This window comes from Manis pentadactyla, chromosome 5, assembly GCF_030020395.1.
Source record: "Manis pentadactyla isolate mManPen7 chromosome 5, mManPen7.hap1, whole genome shotgun sequence".
NCBI classification, from domain to species: Eukaryota; Metazoa; Chordata; class Mammalia; order Pholidota; family Manidae; genus Manis; species Manis pentadactyla.
The window spans coordinates 41,493,780-41,511,905 of record NC_080023.1 but is presented as its reverse complement, the minus strand read 5'-3'; the positions used below and the strand labels follow the sequence as shown (position 1 = coordinate 41,511,905).

General features: G+C 37.4%; 1 protein-coding gene across 2 annotated transcripts; it reads left to right on the top strand.

Moving 5' to 3' along the window:
- The first annotated feature begins 763 nt into the window (after nt 1-763).
- Nucleotides 764-18,073, top strand: SGCB (sarcoglycan beta). Of its 2 annotated transcripts, none has more exons than XM_036892514.2 (6): nt 764-1,128; nt 5,312-5,521; nt 10,552-10,737; nt 11,478-11,669; nt 11,989-12,120; nt 15,177-18,073. In XM_036892514.2, the coding sequence occupies exons 1-6, from the start codon at nt 796-798 to the stop codon at nt 15,378-15,380; spliced, it is 1,257 nt and encodes a 418-aa protein (XP_036748409.2). In that variant the 5' UTR covers nt 764-795; the 3' UTR covers nt 15,381-18,073. The 2 variants fall into 2 exon arrangements, with proteins under 2 accessions (XP_036748409.2, XP_057358207.1); XM_057502224.1 differs by lacking the exon at nt 764-1,128 and adding an exon at nt 2,645-2,763.
- Nucleotides 18,074-18,126: the final 53 nt, after the last annotated feature.

The following is an 18,126-nucleotide window of genomic DNA, read 5'->3' as shown; positions in this document are numbered from 1 at the left end:
TGCTCTAGAATATGGGCAGGTGTGAGCCTAGAGATGTGAGTCAAATGGTTCTAGCATTTGGGAACAGTCTACAGAGATACATAACCAACCGGATAGTGCCATTAGCCAAAATCAGGGGAAAGAAGGGAAAAAGCTCATGAGGAGTTTATTATGTGACAGATTAACCAGTGTAAACTTCATGCCAAATCCTCTGATGTTAAGTAGGCAGAGCAGTGAAATAATGGTTCCAGTCATCAAAAAGCAAAAGTGACCTAGTTCCTAGTTCCTAGAGAAATAAAGTTTAACCAGCTGGTCGCAGGTGGCTTACTAGAAGTGGTTTCAGCTTCTAGAAAGGAAACAGTTCCTGTACTTTGGTTGCTACTGCCTTGCTCACTGCATTTTTTTTTAAAAGAGGATTTGGGGATTATACTGACCACAGGGAACAAGTGTACTCATGTTACTTGTACACTTGGGTGGCTTCCTGGTGTGTAGTAAATATCTGTTAAATTAGGTTCTCCAGGGCGTACATCGACACTACCTCGAATACTAATTGGAAAATCCACACCAACACCACAGAAAAAGCATCCTAAGCCCTACAAATAAGCATCCCTTTAGTGATTTGATGTCCTCAAGGACTCTTCGTTTCTAAGATTTTAACTGGCTAATTGGCAACTTGTTAACTTCTGACCACATTGCCACCTCCACCGCCCTCGTCCACGCGTCCTCTTGAAAACGGCCCTCCCCCACGGCCCCCCACCTCCCAACCCCGGGAAGCGAGTAGCACATCCCCGCTCGGGGACACACCAGCCCTCCGGGATGGGGAATGGAGGGCACAGGGAGAGGCGTCCCTGTATTTGGTGGGTGCCCTTTCAGAGACTCCAGCGGCGGCCCAGGGGGCGCGGAGTCCACGTGCGCGGGAAACGCGCCCCGAGGACACCGTCCCGGGTGCCGATCGGCCGGACTGGAGCGCGGAGCCGGGCGGGCTGTGAATCCATCCCGGGCGGGGTTGGGGGGCGTGAACGTCGCGGTCCCCCTCCCACGTCGCCAGGGCGCAGGCGCAGGAGCGCGGGGTGCGGCCGCGGCGGGAAGGGCGGTGAGGCCGGGCACGCGAAGATGGCGGCGGCAGCGGCGGTGGCGGCTGCGGAGCAGGTCTGAGGGCCCCCGCAGCGGCCGGGCGCTGGAGGGCCAGGAGAGGCTGGGGGGCCTGCCGGTGGGGCGCGCCGTAGGCCGGCGGGCAGGGACAGGGCCGCGAGGGACGCCGGTGCCGGGCTCGGCGGGACAGGGCGCGATGAGCTGCACGCAGCCCGCGATGCTGGCAAGGCCGAGCGGGACGGTGCAGGGGCTTCGGGGCCGAGGATGGGGAGCAAGCCGCGGCCCTCGGTTTGGCCTGGCAGTCCCCTGTTACAGTGAGGAGGGGCTGCTGTCCTGGGAGGCCGGGAGGCGGCCGTGGCAGCCGGGAGCCGACTCCAGGACGTGCCCCGCTCAGTGGCCAGCGGAGATGCGGGTAAAAATAACCTCGGCCTGGACGCCGCCAAGAAACAGTCAGCTGTTGCCTGGTGTCAGCTTGCGGCCACTTCTTATTTCTGCCATCCCCGATATGCAGACATCCAAGTTTCTCCTCCGCTTTAGTTTTTGGAGATTTGGTTACCCATATAAAACTGTCTCCTGTCTAAATGGTTTAAAATCCTTTTTTAAAAATGCTTTATGAAGTATTTTCCGATCTGCATTATAAACTTGGAACTTGGAATAGTTTAAAAGCCTGTTTTCCCCCAAAAGCAAACCATACATGTGCATACATACATATATATATATATATGCATGTGCATATTTATAGTTACTAGGGTGATTTGTTGCAATAAAAATAATTTTCATAGTTGCTTTCCCCCTTATTTCCCTTAAAAAAAAAAACCTACGATAGTTTCTTTTGAAAAAGTCTAATTCTTCAACATTGTTGAAAAAATAAATAAGTCAAGTTGCCAACATTCTGTCTTCAGAAAATGTTTCCAGAGAAGATTTTCTTAGGTTATTAACTGCTTTTAGGTACCTACTAGCTATATATCACTGGTCAATCATTCTAAGGGACATCAAAAATAGACGACATGAGCTTAAAATCAGACTGCCAAATAAATGCAGAAAAACCAGCTAAAGACAATAGGAAAGCTATAGATCATAATTAAAATCTGAAAGGATGAGTGAAAGTGAAAGGACACAAAACTTATTGGAGTTGTTGATAGTAAAATTGTTCCTTCACTTTCCTGATTTATCAGCTCTTGTTTTAGATGGTTCTTTTTTCATCTGTATCACCTGTTGATTCTCTTGAGGTCCCACCAAGGTTCTGTTCTTGCCTTACACATAAACTGGGTGAACTGATCTATTCCTTAATCTCCACTTAAGAGTTCGGCATATATGTCTCCAGCCTGAACTTAACTGAATTTTCCACAGGCACACAAAACTCAAAGATGTTCAAAACAGATTGCATCTTTCACCATTAAAAGAGCTGCAACTGTCCATTCATTTGTTAACCTAGCCAGAAACTTGGGAGCAGGGGTAGCTTAAGGGAGTCTAGAAGGGTCTTGCTGTGCTGTCCCAGGCTTGATATCTGCACACATTTGAACACAATGCCCCATATTTTCTCTTTGCTCCAGACCCCACAGATTTTGTAGCAGGTCCTACTTGGGACTCATCTCTATGTCACACTTGCATCCAATCAATTACCAGGTCCTGCCAATTCTACCTCATAATGCCTCTCCCCAATCTTCTCTTCATCTCCAGTGCCAAAGGTCAGTCAAGCCTTCGTTTGACTGAGTCAAACCTGCTGTTGCTATCTTCCTCTGTAAACTCTTCTATTCCAGTTCATCTCTTTTTGGTTTGATTTTGCTGTAATGCAAGTCTGTTTGTATCACTAACCTATTTTGAATCTTCAGTAGTTCCCCACTGCCTTCAGGATAAATTCCATCGCTCTTGACGTGGCATTTACATCCATTCATTTACTGGCTCCTAACCACATCTCACACCTCATTGTTTGCCACTCTCTTATACTCATCTTCCTCATCATCCATACAAAGCTAGCAAAATTAGTTCATCCAGAGATGACTGGCACTGAAAGTGTCCTGCTGTTCCCTCTGCCTGGAATGTCTTTCTCTGAACTTTTGCCTGGCTAACTCTTCCTTATGCTTAAAGACTCAAATGAAACCTCAGCTTTTCTTAAAAACCTTTGGCTGATGCCCTTCTCACTAAGTAGAACAGCATTCTTTGTCTGGACTCTCGGTATTGGATGCATTGCTCCGAGGCAGCATTTGCCCCACTGGACTGCGATGTTCGTGACCCTGTTGATCTACTCTAGTGACCTGTAAGTTCACTGATGGTAGATGTTATGTCTTGCTCATCATGGTGTTCTGACACATCTGGCATATAGTAACTCTTCAATAAATGATAAATACATCAAATTGAATGTAATAATGTGTATAAATTGGCAGAGAGGAGTAAAGAATGCATCCCAGGAGGGATAAATTTTGCTTTGTCTTTTGTGTAGACCTATATTCAGACTGGCCAAGACCTTTAAATAGGTCATACATGAGTACTGTCACACACCCAAACTATGTCTGAAAATTAGAAGAAAGCATGCCTCCCTTCAGGTATTTTACTGCCTTTGGCTGAAAAACTATCAAAATGCATCTCCATCTCTGGAATGTCTGCAGTGTCAATTCACTCTCATAAATGCTGCATCCCATTCAGATACCACCTACACAATTGTAATCAACATCCTGTTCTGTGATTTTTTAAAAATGTATATTGAATTATCTAATACAGAGCCTTCCTTACTGCTTTGTCGAATTTAAAATTTTTATCTGCTATATTACTCACAAGGATTATTCTCGTCTTTTTCTGTTTTCCATAAGCCATTAAACAGCCTTTTTCCCCTGCCACCATGGTAAGATTGCAGAAGCCCTCTCTTGGCAGATGACCTTTTATATCCTTAGGTCAAAGAAGAATGTTTTCACTTCTTGGTGTGAACCACTTCAGTGAAGCAGGAGCCCCCCCTTTAACACTCCTTTTCTCCTATACGCTATACCACTTTATTTCCTGCCTCCTGAATGGTCTCATTCCCTACATTATGCCCTACTCTGAGACCTTTAATCTTTGTCCCTCTTGGCATCTTTCCCTCTGCCATCAAACATACAAGTCTTCCTCCAAATTGGGGGTGTGGGGGAATGGATACACTAACAATAGCAAACATAGTTTTCCTCTGACAGCACCTAATTCTTCAGCTACAGTCTTTCCTTGTTCCACCTCTGGCCTTGAAAATATACCTTTACATGCTGGCAACTTTTTGATGCTATTTTCTGCTTACTAGTTGCTACTCAAAAATTGCTATTCAGAGTTCATTGTTGAAGGTTATGGAAACATTTCATGACAAATCAAGTTCAGCAACACTGAACATCCTTGGTTTTCTTACCATTCACTGTACATCTCATTTTCCACTGGTCCTGCACGTTTGGTTTCCTTGGCTCTTTGTTCTCATCCCTCCCAAATCTATATCTCTAGTTTTAGTTTCTTTTTATACTCTTATAAATTATGGAGGATCCCAGAGAGCTTTTGTTTATGAGGGTTATATCTGTGGATATGTGCCATATTAGAAATTAAAACATAATTTTTAACAGGAATACACATTCACACATCCCATTAGCTCTTAAAGCAATGATATCATAACATATGGTTTATAGCCTCTGGAAAACTCTGTACATTCATGAGAGAAAGAGAGTAAAAAAAGGAAAATAGCACCTTAGTGTTACATTATTTTGAAAATAGTTTTTCACCCTCCAGCCACATGCAAGGGTTCAGGAGATACCTCCAGGACTGTCCAACATCTACACTGGAAAATACTGGTCTAGGGTAATGTTAGCTTTGGTCAATTGGAGTGATAAATTACAAAGTGTGTCACTCAGCCTTTCCAACTTCTTTTCATGTAAATGAAGTAAATATATACTTAAACAAGTTATTATAAATCATTAATAAAAACAAGATTACCCACTGTAGAATATATATGTCAGTGCTTTCCCCAAGTGAGCTAGCTGTACACTTTACTGACAGTGGGACTAATCAAAGCAGAAAGTGTGAATATGTTACCATAGTCACACTGAAGGTTCTTCTCAGCTACCCCCCTGAGCTTGGTTTGTCTTTACTTGGACCCTGTAACTGAATGTGACTTGAAATTTATTAGTGGAAAATGTATCACTAACCAATTCGTCTTACTTTAGTTATGAATCTATACTTAATAAATGCATCAAAAAAGTAACTGTAGCTGTTCCATTGTGTTATATTTTGTTTTTAGCAAAGTTCCAATGGTCCCGTAAAGAAGTCCATGCGGGAGAAGGCTGTTGAGAGAAGGAATATCAATAAAGAGCACAACAGTAACTTTAAAGCTGGATATATTCCAATTGATGAAGATCGCCTCCATAAAACAGGACTGAGAGGGAGAAAGGGCAATTTAGCCATCTGTGTTATTATCCTCTTGTTTATTCTGGCTGTTATCAATTTAATTGTGAGTATATGGTACAGAATATTTCTTTTCTTAATTACCGTGGGGAATTTTTCATCTATTTTTCAGTGAAATCATGAACTTTGTTACTATAATATCTTTCAATGCCCGTTTTCTGTTTTTCTATATATGGTTTAATCTCTTTCTGAGTTTTAGTGAATATTTTATATATTAAAAAACCTATAATCCCTATCAAAATACCAATAGCATTATTCAACAAACTAGAGCAAATAGTTCTAAAATTCGTATGGAACCACAAAAGACCCCGAATAGCCAATGCAATCTTGAGAAGGAAGAATAAAGCTTGGGGGATTATGCTCCCTGACTTCAAGCTCTACTACAAAGCCACAGTAATCAAGACAATTTGGTACTGGCACAAGAACAGACCCATAGACCAATGGAACAGACTAGAGAGCCCAGATATAAACCCAAGCATATATGGTTAATTAATATACAATAAAGGAGCCATGGATATACAATGGGGAAATGACAGCCTTTTCAATAGCTGGTGTTGGCAAAACTGGACAGCTATATGCAAGAGAATGAAACTGGATTATTGTCTAACCCCACACACAAAAGTAAACTTGAAATGTATCAAAGACCTGAATATAAGTCATGAAACCATAAAACTTTTAGAAGAAAACTTAGGCAAAGATCTCTTGAATATAAACATGAGCAACATTTTCCTGAATGCATCTCCTCAGGCAAAGGAAACAAAATAAAAAATGAACAAATGGGACTACATTGTGCTAAAAAGCTTCTGTACAGCAAAGGACACCATCAGCAGAACACCAAAAAGGCATCGTACAGTATGGGAGAATATTTTTGCAAATGACATATCCGACAAGGAATTAACATCCAAAATATATAAAGAACTCACATGCCCTAACACACAAAAAGCAAATAACCCTATTAAAAAATGGGTGGAGGATATAAACAGACATTTCTCCAAAGAAAAAATTCATATGGCCAACAGGCACATGAAAAGATGCTCCACATCGCTAATTATCAGGGAAATGCAAATTAAAAACAATGAGATATCACCTCACACCAATTACGATGGACTACATCCAAAAGAAAAACAACAACAAATGCTGGCGAGGATGTGGAGAAAGGGGAACCCTCCTACACTGCTGGTGGGAATGTAAAATAGTTCAACCATTGTGGAAAGCAGTATGGAGGTTCCTCAAAAAACTAAAGATAGAAATACCATTTGACCCAGGAATTCCACTCCTAGGAATTTATCCTAAGAATACAAAATCCCAGATTCAAAAAAGACATATGCCCCCTATGTTTATCGCAGCACTATTTACAATAGCCAAGAAATGGAAGCAACCTAAGTGTCCATCAGTAGATGAATGGATAAAGAAGATGTGGTACATATACAAAATGGAATATTCAGCCATAAAAAGAAAACAAATCCTACCATTTGCAACAACATGGGTGGAGCTAGAGGGTATTATGCTCAGTGAAATAAGCCAGGTGGAGAAAGACAAGTACCAAATGATGTCACTCATCTGTGGAGCATAAGAACAAAGCAAAAATGGAAGGAACAAAACAGCAGCAGATTCACAGAACCCAAGAATGGACTAACAGTTGCCAAAGGGAAAAGTCTGGGGGGTAAGGAGGGTTGGAAGTGGGAAGGGTGGGAGAAGGGGAATAAGGGACATTACAATTAGCACACAGAATGTGTGTGGGGGCACAGGGAAGGCACTGTAGCACAGAGAAGACAAGTAGTGACTCTATGGCATCTTACTATGCTGATGGACAGTGACTGTAATGGGGTATGTGGTGAAGACTTGATAATGGGAATCTAGTAACCACAATGTTGCTCATGTAATTGTATATTAATGATACCAAAATTTTTAAAAAAGGTGGGGGGAAACCCTAGTATACTAGTATGAATTTTATTTAGAAAGAAATGTTCATTGATTCTTCCCTTTTAAGGACTTAACTTTTAAAAGGTCAACTCAATAGAGAGACCTTTGCCAAGATGAATTTATTGCCTTCATCTTTTCTAAAAAATGCAATTATTCTTATTTTCATTCAACTTTTTCCTGCATTTAGTCTTGCTTCCACAGCTAGGTTTAAAAATTTCCAACCCTTGGATGGCAGTACAGGGTTATATTTTGTAGTGTTAAATCTCTGTTGTCAAAGAATGAAAGGATCCAGTAGGCTGGTTTACACTAAGATGTTGAGGACCTGTTGCATTGTCTTTTCCAATGATATTTGCTCTTTGAAAGAAGATTTTTAATCCAAGGTTGTAACTACCTGAGGGTTAAATTTGAAACTCTCTGGCATGTTTGTAGACAGATATTTTCAGAAAGTGATTATTGATTGGTATACTTAAGACTGTTCATAAACATGGAGTGCAGCAGTTCTAAAGTGATTCCATTTACTTGATTTTTGACATCTGATACTCTCAAGCCAGTCCTTTAGTCTTCTAATCTCATTTTCCAAATCTTTACTTAAATCAATAAGAGCTTAACTAGAAACACATGTTGTGGATTTATTTTATTTTATAAATTTATTTCATTGGAAACCCTGGTTAAGATGGCAGAATGAAGACATTTTCATCCCTTTCTTCTCTCAAAAGCCCATCCCTAGGTGACAATATAAAGAAGCAGAAATGTCTTAGAAGAAAATGGGAGGCAATCAAAATCCTAAGCCATAATCTATGAAGACAAAAAAAGGAGGAGGAGGAATGGCAAATAGCTTACCAGAGAAGAGAAACTGCTCACGTGTGTTGGTGAGAAGTCTGCAGGGTTTGTTGGTGAAATGCCTTGTAGAATCCTCAGGAACTGGAAGTACAAGCACCTTGAAAAGCAGGAGAGAGGCAGGAACTGAGAAAATTCTATGGAAAGCCATGAGATTCCTAGCCTTCCTCTTTCCAGCCAGCAGTTAGGCAACTACCCCTCATAACCTCATGCAAAAATAGTGTGTCTTTGGACACAGGGCACCAGAGAGGATTCTTTTCTGCCTCAGGAGAGTACCCAGGGGAGGGGAGTGATGGATTTCCATACTCAAAGCAGGGAAGTCTGAATCTTGAGCACTGAGACACTCTTATCCTCATCCTCCCCTTCCAGCTCCCTGTCACCAGGCTTATTTCCCCCATGCAGGAGTTAAAATAGCCTTCTCTGAAGAAACTGAAGCACCTAGAGAAAAGACCTATAGATATGACACTTGTCAGGTCCCACCTAATCTCCCTACTGTGGAGCCTGTCAATCACAAGCCCCACCTCACATACAGAACTTTCTATGGACTTCTTACTACCTTACTGTTAAATATGAGCACTGAGCCACCAGGAATCAATCGATTTTCTTTTTTAAAGCTCCCGGAATTGAAAAATGATAAAGACCAAAAACACCCAAAACATGGGAAAAGTAGGAATTCAGGGAGATAGAGAAAATACAACAAATGATAGAAAACTTTAAAACCAAAAACTAAAATCATCAGAGAAATAAGAGAATATTGCATCCACGAAACAAGAATAACCTGCCGTTAAAAAGGATAAGGAAGAACTCATAGAAATATATACATATGGATGGATGGATAAGTAGATACTAGAAGATGAAGAAAAGGAACTCTTCCAGAAAATTCAACACAATTGAAGAACCAATCAAGAAACTATAATGTTCTGTTAATATGAGTTTCAGAGAAAAGAGCACACTGGGGAGAACTCTATTAAATAAAGAAAGAAAATTTCCTAGAACAAATTGAAAGCTACCATTTGAGGTCCAGCATTATGCATAAAAAAGACTCACACCAAGGCCATTACTGTGAAATTTAAGAAAGCCAGGAATAAAGATCCTAAAATCTTCCAGAGGGAAAAAACATGTTACATATAGAGAATACAAAGTTAACAGTGGCATCAGACCTCTCAGAAGGAAATTAGAAAGCAAGAGCCTTCAAAATTGAGAGAGAAAATAATTTCAAATCTAGAGATCTATACAAAGCTAGACTACTAATCAAATGTGAGGGATTATCAAGACATTTTTTCAGCCACACAAATTCTCAAAAAACATTTACTTCACATGCTTCTTTCTAAGGAAGCTGCTGGAGGATGCACTCACCAAAAGAAGGTACTAAACCAAGAAAGTTGAAGACAAGGACCCAGGAAGCTGGGTATCTAGCACCAGGGAAAGGCAAAAGGAAATTCCAGCATGAAAGTGAAGGAAAAGTCCATGATTATAGCTGTTAAGCAGACTGTTGCCAGAGGGAGAAGGTCCATACTGGAACAAGAAGATAGGGACTCCAAAAGGATTTCCTGGGAGAAGAGAATAGAACTAATAAATTACCTGAGAGGTTTGGATGTTTAGAACATTTACTGAGTGACATTTTACAGAAATGTTAGAAGATTTGAATAAATTTAGTCAGATTTTCAAAGGAACTAATAAGCAAATGAAAGAAAGACAAATATTATTCTGAGAGACACAAAGCGCAGGAAATGAAGTGCCTCCATGATACAGTATTTTGTTCCATGGTAGCAGTGAGCAATATGTATATGGTTGTAATACTGAAAATATTGACCATGGGTTTAAGTGAAACTTGAGACTGGAGTTGGGGGAGAAGAAATGTAAATGAGCTAAAATTCTCATCTGCTAAAATAGAAAATGAATATATAAATTAGATAAGTTAATAGATAAAACCCAAAATTGATAAGTGAAGACAATATACATATTTAGAAATGTGAAGATAAATTTTAAAAAGAATACCTAGCATTGTTGAAAGTGGTTGTCCCTGAAAGAGATATTGAGGGAGTAGAAAAGATAAGAAACTTCTTTTTTTAATATAGATCTTTTTCTTTTTTTATTATAGATCTTTTAGCACTTGTGACTTTTACCTATTTGCATGTAATACCTTGATAGAAATAAAACTGGTTTTGCTCATAAGTGGAAAATGAATTGATATGTTCACTTCACTGATGAAACATTTTAGGAAGTTTAATCCTTTGGCAATTATCTTTTCTGTTTTTTTTCCAATTGTGTGAAATGTATGCTACCTATTAACAGTGGACTTGTTTTATCTTTTAGATAACACTTGTTATCTGGGCTGTGATTCGCATTGGACCAAATGGCTGTGACAGCATGGAGTTTCATGAAAGTGGTCTGCTTCGATTTAAGCAAGTATCTGACATGGGAGTTATACATCCTCTTTATAAGAGCACAGTAGGAGGAAGGCAAAATGAAAATTTGGTCATCACTGGCAATAACCAGCCTGTAAGTTACCATATTAATTGAGGGATGTTAGAAAACAAGTCTAGGTAAAAACCTAGAGTTGATTATTAGAAATGGGTATTTTTCCTTTAGAGAATTTATATATATATTTAATAATTTAATAAATAATTCACTGGTCTTATAATCTATTAATGTTAGATGTTTTCTTAATATTCTAGATTTTGTTCCATGGTAGTATTTTTTATGATACATATAATTACTAAAAGAATAGTTTTAAACCAAATTTTTTTTAATTTAAAAATTTTTAATAAAAAAAAATTTTAAGCTAAAAACAGTTTACTCTTTTCTCCTCCATATGAGCAAACCATTAAAAAAAGCACCTTTGCAGGTTAGAATACCCTCTACATTCTTGAAGTCTGGTGGATAATATGCTAATCTAGTCTATGGCAGCCCATGCCAAGTGGCTGCTATAATATAGGTTTTGAACTGACTGGAACCCCAAGGAGGTATTCTTGCTGTGCCTTCCCCCTACCCACCTTAGGCCTAGGTCCTTGAGCCTGCTTGTAACCTGTGTATTTGTTCAGAGCAGTATAAACAAATAAGAATATAAGCCCTCGTTTTAAAGGGGCTGCTATATGCCACTTCTCCCAAGTGGGTGGAGGGAAGAGAGACAGTTAAAATTATTTGAAGTTTATTATTATATACAGTGTCTTTTATAGTGTTCTTATGAATTTTGGATGCAGTCTTTGATAACATATTCATGATAAAGTGTTTTTCTGAAGATTGTTTTCCAGCAAGGGACAACAAAGCTCAGTGTAGAAAAGAACAAAACTTCTATTACAAGTGACATTGGTATGCAGTTTTTTGACCCAAGGACTCAAAATATCTTATTCAGCACAGACTATGAAACTCATGAGTTTCATTTGCCAAGTGGAGTGAAAAGCTTGAATGTTCAAAAAGCATCTACTGAAAGGGTATGATATATTTTCTTTGCTTTATTAATGGAAGAGAATTATTGTTGAAAGTTACAAAGTGGGAGGGGAGTTTACTGTTTTATAGTGGTATGAAGAAATAAATTCCAGAACAGTGGAAAGGGTAAGTTCTAGATTTGTCATTAACTAGTTTATGTGATCATTTTCAAGTCAATCTTCTTTATCTCAACATCTGTAAAGCATGAATGAAAGCATTTGCTTTTCATATTTCTTGGTTGAAACTCCTATTCCTCTATTGCTAATAACAATTATCACTTTAATTTAGAAACTCTTTTCACTACTTTTTTTTTTCAATTTTCAGATTACCAGCAATGCTACTAGTGATCTAAATATAAAAGTTGATGGGCGTGCTATTGTGCGTGGAAATGAAGGCGTGTTCATTATGGGCAAAACCATTGAATTTCACATGGGTGGTAACATGGAGTTAAAGGCAGTGAGTATTTTTTAAGAATTTAAGATAATTATTAGATTCTTGGATATGTAAATCCATGTGTGGAGTAGTATATGATTATTTTAAATGGTATGTAGTTGTATGTTTTTGATAAGGAAAGATGTTCAAAATGAAGTATGAGGTGAAAGTTATAAAACAATTTTGACATACCTAATTTTTATTTTTCAGAACATAAATATGTTTATAAAAACCTGGAATGGTATACCAAAATGTCAACAACAGTGGTTAGCTATGGGTAGTGTAACAGATTGTTTTAGTTTTAGTTCTATTTCTGTTTGCCTGTTATTTTCTAGATTTCTTTTCTGCATAATAATATCTGTATTATCTTAAAAGGCAGAACAGAAAACTTCCCAAAAGAATTTTGGGAGATCAAAGTATGTATCCATTCACCAAAGTTGTTGGGCTTTTTTCAGTTAAAGATTTTTCTTATCCCTTCCTGGGTTTTATATCCAGTGATATGAATCAATTAGCAAATGTTTAAAATGTATTTTCATTTATACACCTACTATTAATTGTAAAGGAAAAAGATTCTGCCTTTATTTTATCTGTTGAAAAGTAAAATTTTCCTTGTGCTTCACAGATTATATGAACTGTAGTAGGCAACATATCTGATATAAGGGAACCATAAGTCCCAAAATGTTTACCTGCTCACAATTCTTCTCAAAATACACTTATTCAAAATGTCTTTTGGCACCTGCTATATGCTACTTAACTAAAGCTAATTAAATTTGTTTTACCAAGTTTAAATGACACAAGGGAACTTAAATTTAAGGACTTATAAAATAATTCTTTCTTTTTTAAAAATTGTATTTCATAGTTCTTAGATAAAATAAACTTTTAAAAATTAAATGTTTTCAATTTCAATTTCATAAACAACTTTTCCCCCTTAATGCACATATTCCAATCTCTACAGAATAAATGTGGACATAAAATGTGACTCTTGCCAGAAACTCAGTAGTAATACTGAGTCTTTTTTATATATGTATTACAGTAAGAAGCCATTCCTCTGAGAGAATAGTTTTGAAGAACAGTCACACTGGGGCTCTTATTTTCTACAGTAGAAACTCAAAGATGCAAGATGTGTGATAGATTTGTATATAGCTATTAACTAGCTACCTAAATTTTTTTTCCATCTGAAAATTCTACCTGTTAATGACAAATACTAAAAATACTTTGAAATACACATACACACGTATCAGTTTCTCCACATTTAAAGAAAAAGAAGCCAGTATTATAGTTAGCTTTATAATTCACATAGTATCAGTGGTTATTTTTGAAGTGTATAGCTAATTATTAGAAAGAATTTTATCAATTAAACTGCTTTTAAAAAAATAACTCCTTTAGCAATTTAAAGAAAGTGAAGGTAGATTACCACAAGATGGCAGCATTGGAACAAAATTTGAAAATTCATCACTTAAGAATTACATTTAAGCCATATATTATCACTACATAGTCAATTAGCCATTTCCATTACTTCATAACCTACTTTCTCTCATTGTTGCAAATACCTGCTATATGCTGATGGCTCTCAGATTTGGAACTCATGCTTTAATATCTCCTCTGAACTAAGATTCACATATCCAGCTGCCTTCTTACCTTCTCTACTTCAGCAGCTAATTAAGCACCTCAAGCTTAACAAGTCTAAAATCTTCATTTCCTCCCTTCCCAAACATGCATCTTTTTTTTTAAGTGTTCCCTTCTGGTTAATGTTACCTATCAGTCTTTCAGCAAAGCCTTCCAGCTCTCCCTTCAGAAGATGGAGAGTCTGGCTGCTTCTCACCCCCACCCCTACCACCGTGTAAAACACCATCATTTCCCACCTGTGTTGTTGGAACAGCCTCCTAAGTTATCTCCCTGCTTCCTCTTTCACCCCTGTAGTCAGTTGTACAGTAGCCAGAGTGATCCTTTTTAAAAGATCATGTCACTTCCCTATTCAGAAGCATTCAGAAGTCTTCCCTTTCCATCTAACCTGAATAAAATCCAAAGTCCATTCCCTGGCTTTACATGTCTGACCCCTGGTTATTTATTTGACTCCTCTCCTACCAACCAACCCCTGCACTCTCTCTGCTTCAGCCACAGTGGCCTCCTCTCTGTTCCTCGAACACCAGGCACTTCTCCCTGGGGCCTTTGCCTGTACTATTTCCTCTGCCTGGAGTGCCCTTCCACAGTTAACCCCATGGCTTGCTTCCTCACTAATCCATTTTCCATTGGACTATGACCTTATAGAGAGGCCTTCCCTGACCACCCTATGTAAAGTAGAAACTCTGCCTGGTCACTTTCTACTTACCCTGACTTACTTTTCTCAGATGATGTCCCATTTGTTTTACCCATTCATGTGTTTATTATCTTCCCCTCTGTATTAAAATGTCAACTGTATAAGAACTTGGCCTCTGCCTATCTGTTAACCACTATATCCCCAGTACCTAAAATAGTATCTAACACATAGTAGACATTGAAAAATTATTTGTTGAATGAATTAAAAGCAGAAAAGGAAAGAGAGAGGGAGAGAGAAGTTTAGGAGTTCCTGAAAAGAAAGTCTACAGTACGAGAATGTTCCTGGAACAGTGGGCTTGAAGAAGAGAACCTCCGTGCAGTTTCCTTTGAGTGCCTGGTCTTCAAAATTATATGGTTTGAATCTTCATTTGTGTTGTTGCAAAAACATTGGGAATTAAAATTCATTTTCTCTAAGAGAAAAACAGTCTTTTTCTTCTCATCATCGGAAACTTAACTTTTGTCAACTCTCTTAGGAAGTAACAAATGAAAATGATCTGATGACTTTATCAACATCAGTCTGTGCACTTAGGAATTTTTATGTAATTTTAACTAACTGAGAAATAAATTGTTACAATTATGTTGATATGCATCATGAACTACTACTAAGAGGTCACTTGACATTTGTTTTCTCTGTTGTTTTGGTCATGATTTTGCTCTATCTTCTGCATTCTTTTCTTCTTAATATTCCAGTAAATTTTCTTTATTAACATTGTTCTGTGACCACCTCCAGAGGTAAATAAATCATATTCTTATTCTCCTAACAGGAAAACAGCATCATCTTAAATGGAACAGTGATGGTTAGCACAACTCGCCTACCTAGTTCCTCCAGTGGAGACCAGTTTGGTCCTGGTGACTGGGTGCGCTACAAGCTCTGTGTGTGTGCTGATGGAACTCTCTTCAAAGTACAAGTGACAGGCCAGAACATGGGCTGCCAAATCTCAGACAACCCCTGTGGAAACACTCATTAGAAGAACCTAAGAGGTCATCAGTGTGTTCATGTCTTGACTTTTTTTTTAATATGCATGCAAATCATGTTTTTACAGTTTGTGATAACTTGTAATTATTTTATCTGCAGAGCAACTGCTGTATCTATTTTATAATCTCCATATTTAACATATTTCGAGAGCCTAAATTCTAATACATTTTAAGTTTGCACTGATCTTTAAATTATAATTCTCTAAAATAGTTATCAGAAGTGAATAAAATCAAAATTAATCCTTAAAGGAGTTATTTTAAAATCTCACTATTCCTTGGCTAAGGAATAAAGGCTGAAGCAACTGTTTATAGACTCACTGTAAGTAAACTGTTGGTAACTAATGGTAGTAGACCCACTTAAGGTGTTTAAGACGTACACAGTCAATAAATGTTACATTTTCTGTCTTCAGCTTCTAAGAAAAAAGGCAGATTTTTAGTGAACCAACTTTCAGCCATATTCTCATATGCAAGTGAATTTGCTAACTTCATTCATATATGTGCAATAGTAAGAAACTACAGTTTCTTAGTTTTACACTAGGAAGAAAATACTCTATAATGGAATGTTTACTTGTTAAGTATTGATACATATTAAGTGTTCACAATGTGGTAGGAATTAAAAACCATCTCAGCTTTAACTTTTAAATAATGGTAATAGCTTTCATTTACTGAGCATCTTATATATCCTAGGCACTATCCTAGGCATTGCATGTGTAGTATCTCTAATTTTTAACACAGCTCTGTTAAGTAGGTGTTATTTTCCCAGTTTTATCCAGTAGGAAATTGAGGATCAGAGAAGTTAATAAACTTGTCTAATGTCACAAAGGAAATAGAGTTTAAGATAGAAATTCAGTTGTGATTCAAACTTAGATATACCTTCTTCCAAATACTGTGTTCTTTTGACTATCTGCACTGAAGTTTTAGTTAATTTAAAATTGTAGAAAGATGAACAAAAACTAATTAAAACTTATCTATGCAGGTAAAAATCAAACAAAACTAGTAAGCCTATTCTAGTTTTTTAAAAAAATCAATCTTGTATCAAAAAAATGGCCAATTGCTGTCAGATTTTAAATCATCTTAAGCCCATTCCAAAACATTATACTATAGAGAAGTCAAATTGTCCTGGTTGTGGGTTATACCAGTTGCCCAGCTGATGGGCCTTGGCACACCTGAGTACCTGAATTGGATGAAAGGGTTGCCAAGATATTTATACCCAAAGCCCTTAGAGAAACCCAGTGGGAAGTGGGAAGGCCATCCCATTGTAATGATTTACAACCCTCAAGCCAGTTGATTTTTAATGTATTTTATACTTGAACTCTCTGGTATTATTAAGACACACACAACATCAGGGACAGAAGTAGTTTGCTGTAAAGTAGGCAATAGAGATAAATCACTGGCCCCACTCTGCATTCTATATTAACAGTATTCTGTCATGGTCACTTTGAACGGTGTAGATAAGAAAATCAATACAAAAAGTAATTTGCATTCAGTATTGCCACAGTTCTCTCTGATAGAGAAACCAAATGCCTTAGAGATTATAAGTAGTTGTTAAAATATACTAAAATAGAGATTGACTTACTATGTAATACTGACTACAGTTTTTAAATGAAAAAGAGAAAGAGTGAAATGTGTGACCTCTTAATTGTAGTGATATTCAGAACCTATTTGAATATATTCAGTATCATTTAATATCTGAATGATATTCAGAAAAAATCCATTGGAATTTTCATTCAGATGCTCAATGTATTCTTAAAATTTACCTTCATTACTTGTCTGCTCTATTTAAATTTGTTTTGAAAGTTTCTTTAAATATTTTTACAAAAACCACAGAACAATATGTTACCAAGTATTATTTATTGACTATAATTCATGAAACAATCTATTTTTACTCCTCTTTGTGAAATAACTTGTTTTTTTGATGTATCTCCATTAAGTGCTTTTGACTTGAGAGGATATTTTGATGTTTTTATGCAACTGATTGTTAAGATAACAGGTATAGTATTTTAGGTCACTTTATAGGTAGTCCTTATTTTTTCACTTTACTATAAGAGGAAAGCTTCAGTTATAAATTTTCACCACCAGATGGTATTTTTCTATAAACTGAAATGTGAACTTTGCCTTTCTTTGCTAGTTCTTCCTCCCTTGTGTTGAGCACTGAATAACAAGCTATAGTCTTGGGAGAGGTAGATGACAAGGAGAGGGAGGGGATTCATGTTGTTTGAATAACTGTAGTAAGTTACAGGTAGATTGCAATGACATGAAATAAAAGCAAGATGTTTTAGAGACTAGAGGGCAGATAGGAAAAATGCAAAGCAACACAAATGCGGGATTACCTATTTACAGTCTGTAATATTAAAAATGTACTTATTTGTGGGTTTTTTGCATTATGAAAAAGCAAATTTTGTGTGATAGTTTTGATGATGAAAGGTGGGAGTTCTACCTAGTCGAAAATGAGGTTTTATCAAGAGGGTGAGAATGTTGCAGTGGTAAACTTAACCAAAAAGAGACCACTGAAATGCTGATAATTTTAATAACATTTTTTAAAGTGTTGATGGGGGCAAAGATTACAAATTATGCCATATAAAAATAAAACTATAAATCTGTTTCAGATTGCTAACTTAAGTTATAGTTAATTCAGTTTGTAGTAACTATTAATGACCTCTGTTTACAATAAAGATTCTGTAAATTGTTTGATGTTAATTTTTTTAATGGTTGAAATATTAACAGGTTTCAACTTAAACA

Coding starts and splice junctions, on each gene's coding strand:
- SGCB (XM_036892514.2), top strand. CDS start 796: ATGGGGAATGGAGGGCACAGGGAGAGGCGTCCCTGTATTTGGTGGGTG. Junction 1,129..5,311: donor CGGTGGCGGCTGCGGAGCAG/GTCTGAGGGCCC, acceptor TTTTGTTTTTAG/CAAAGTTCCAATGGTCCCGT. Junction 5,522..10,551: donor TGGCTGTTATCAATTTAATT/GTGAGTATATGG, acceptor TTTATCTTTTAG/ATAACACTTGTTATCTGGGC.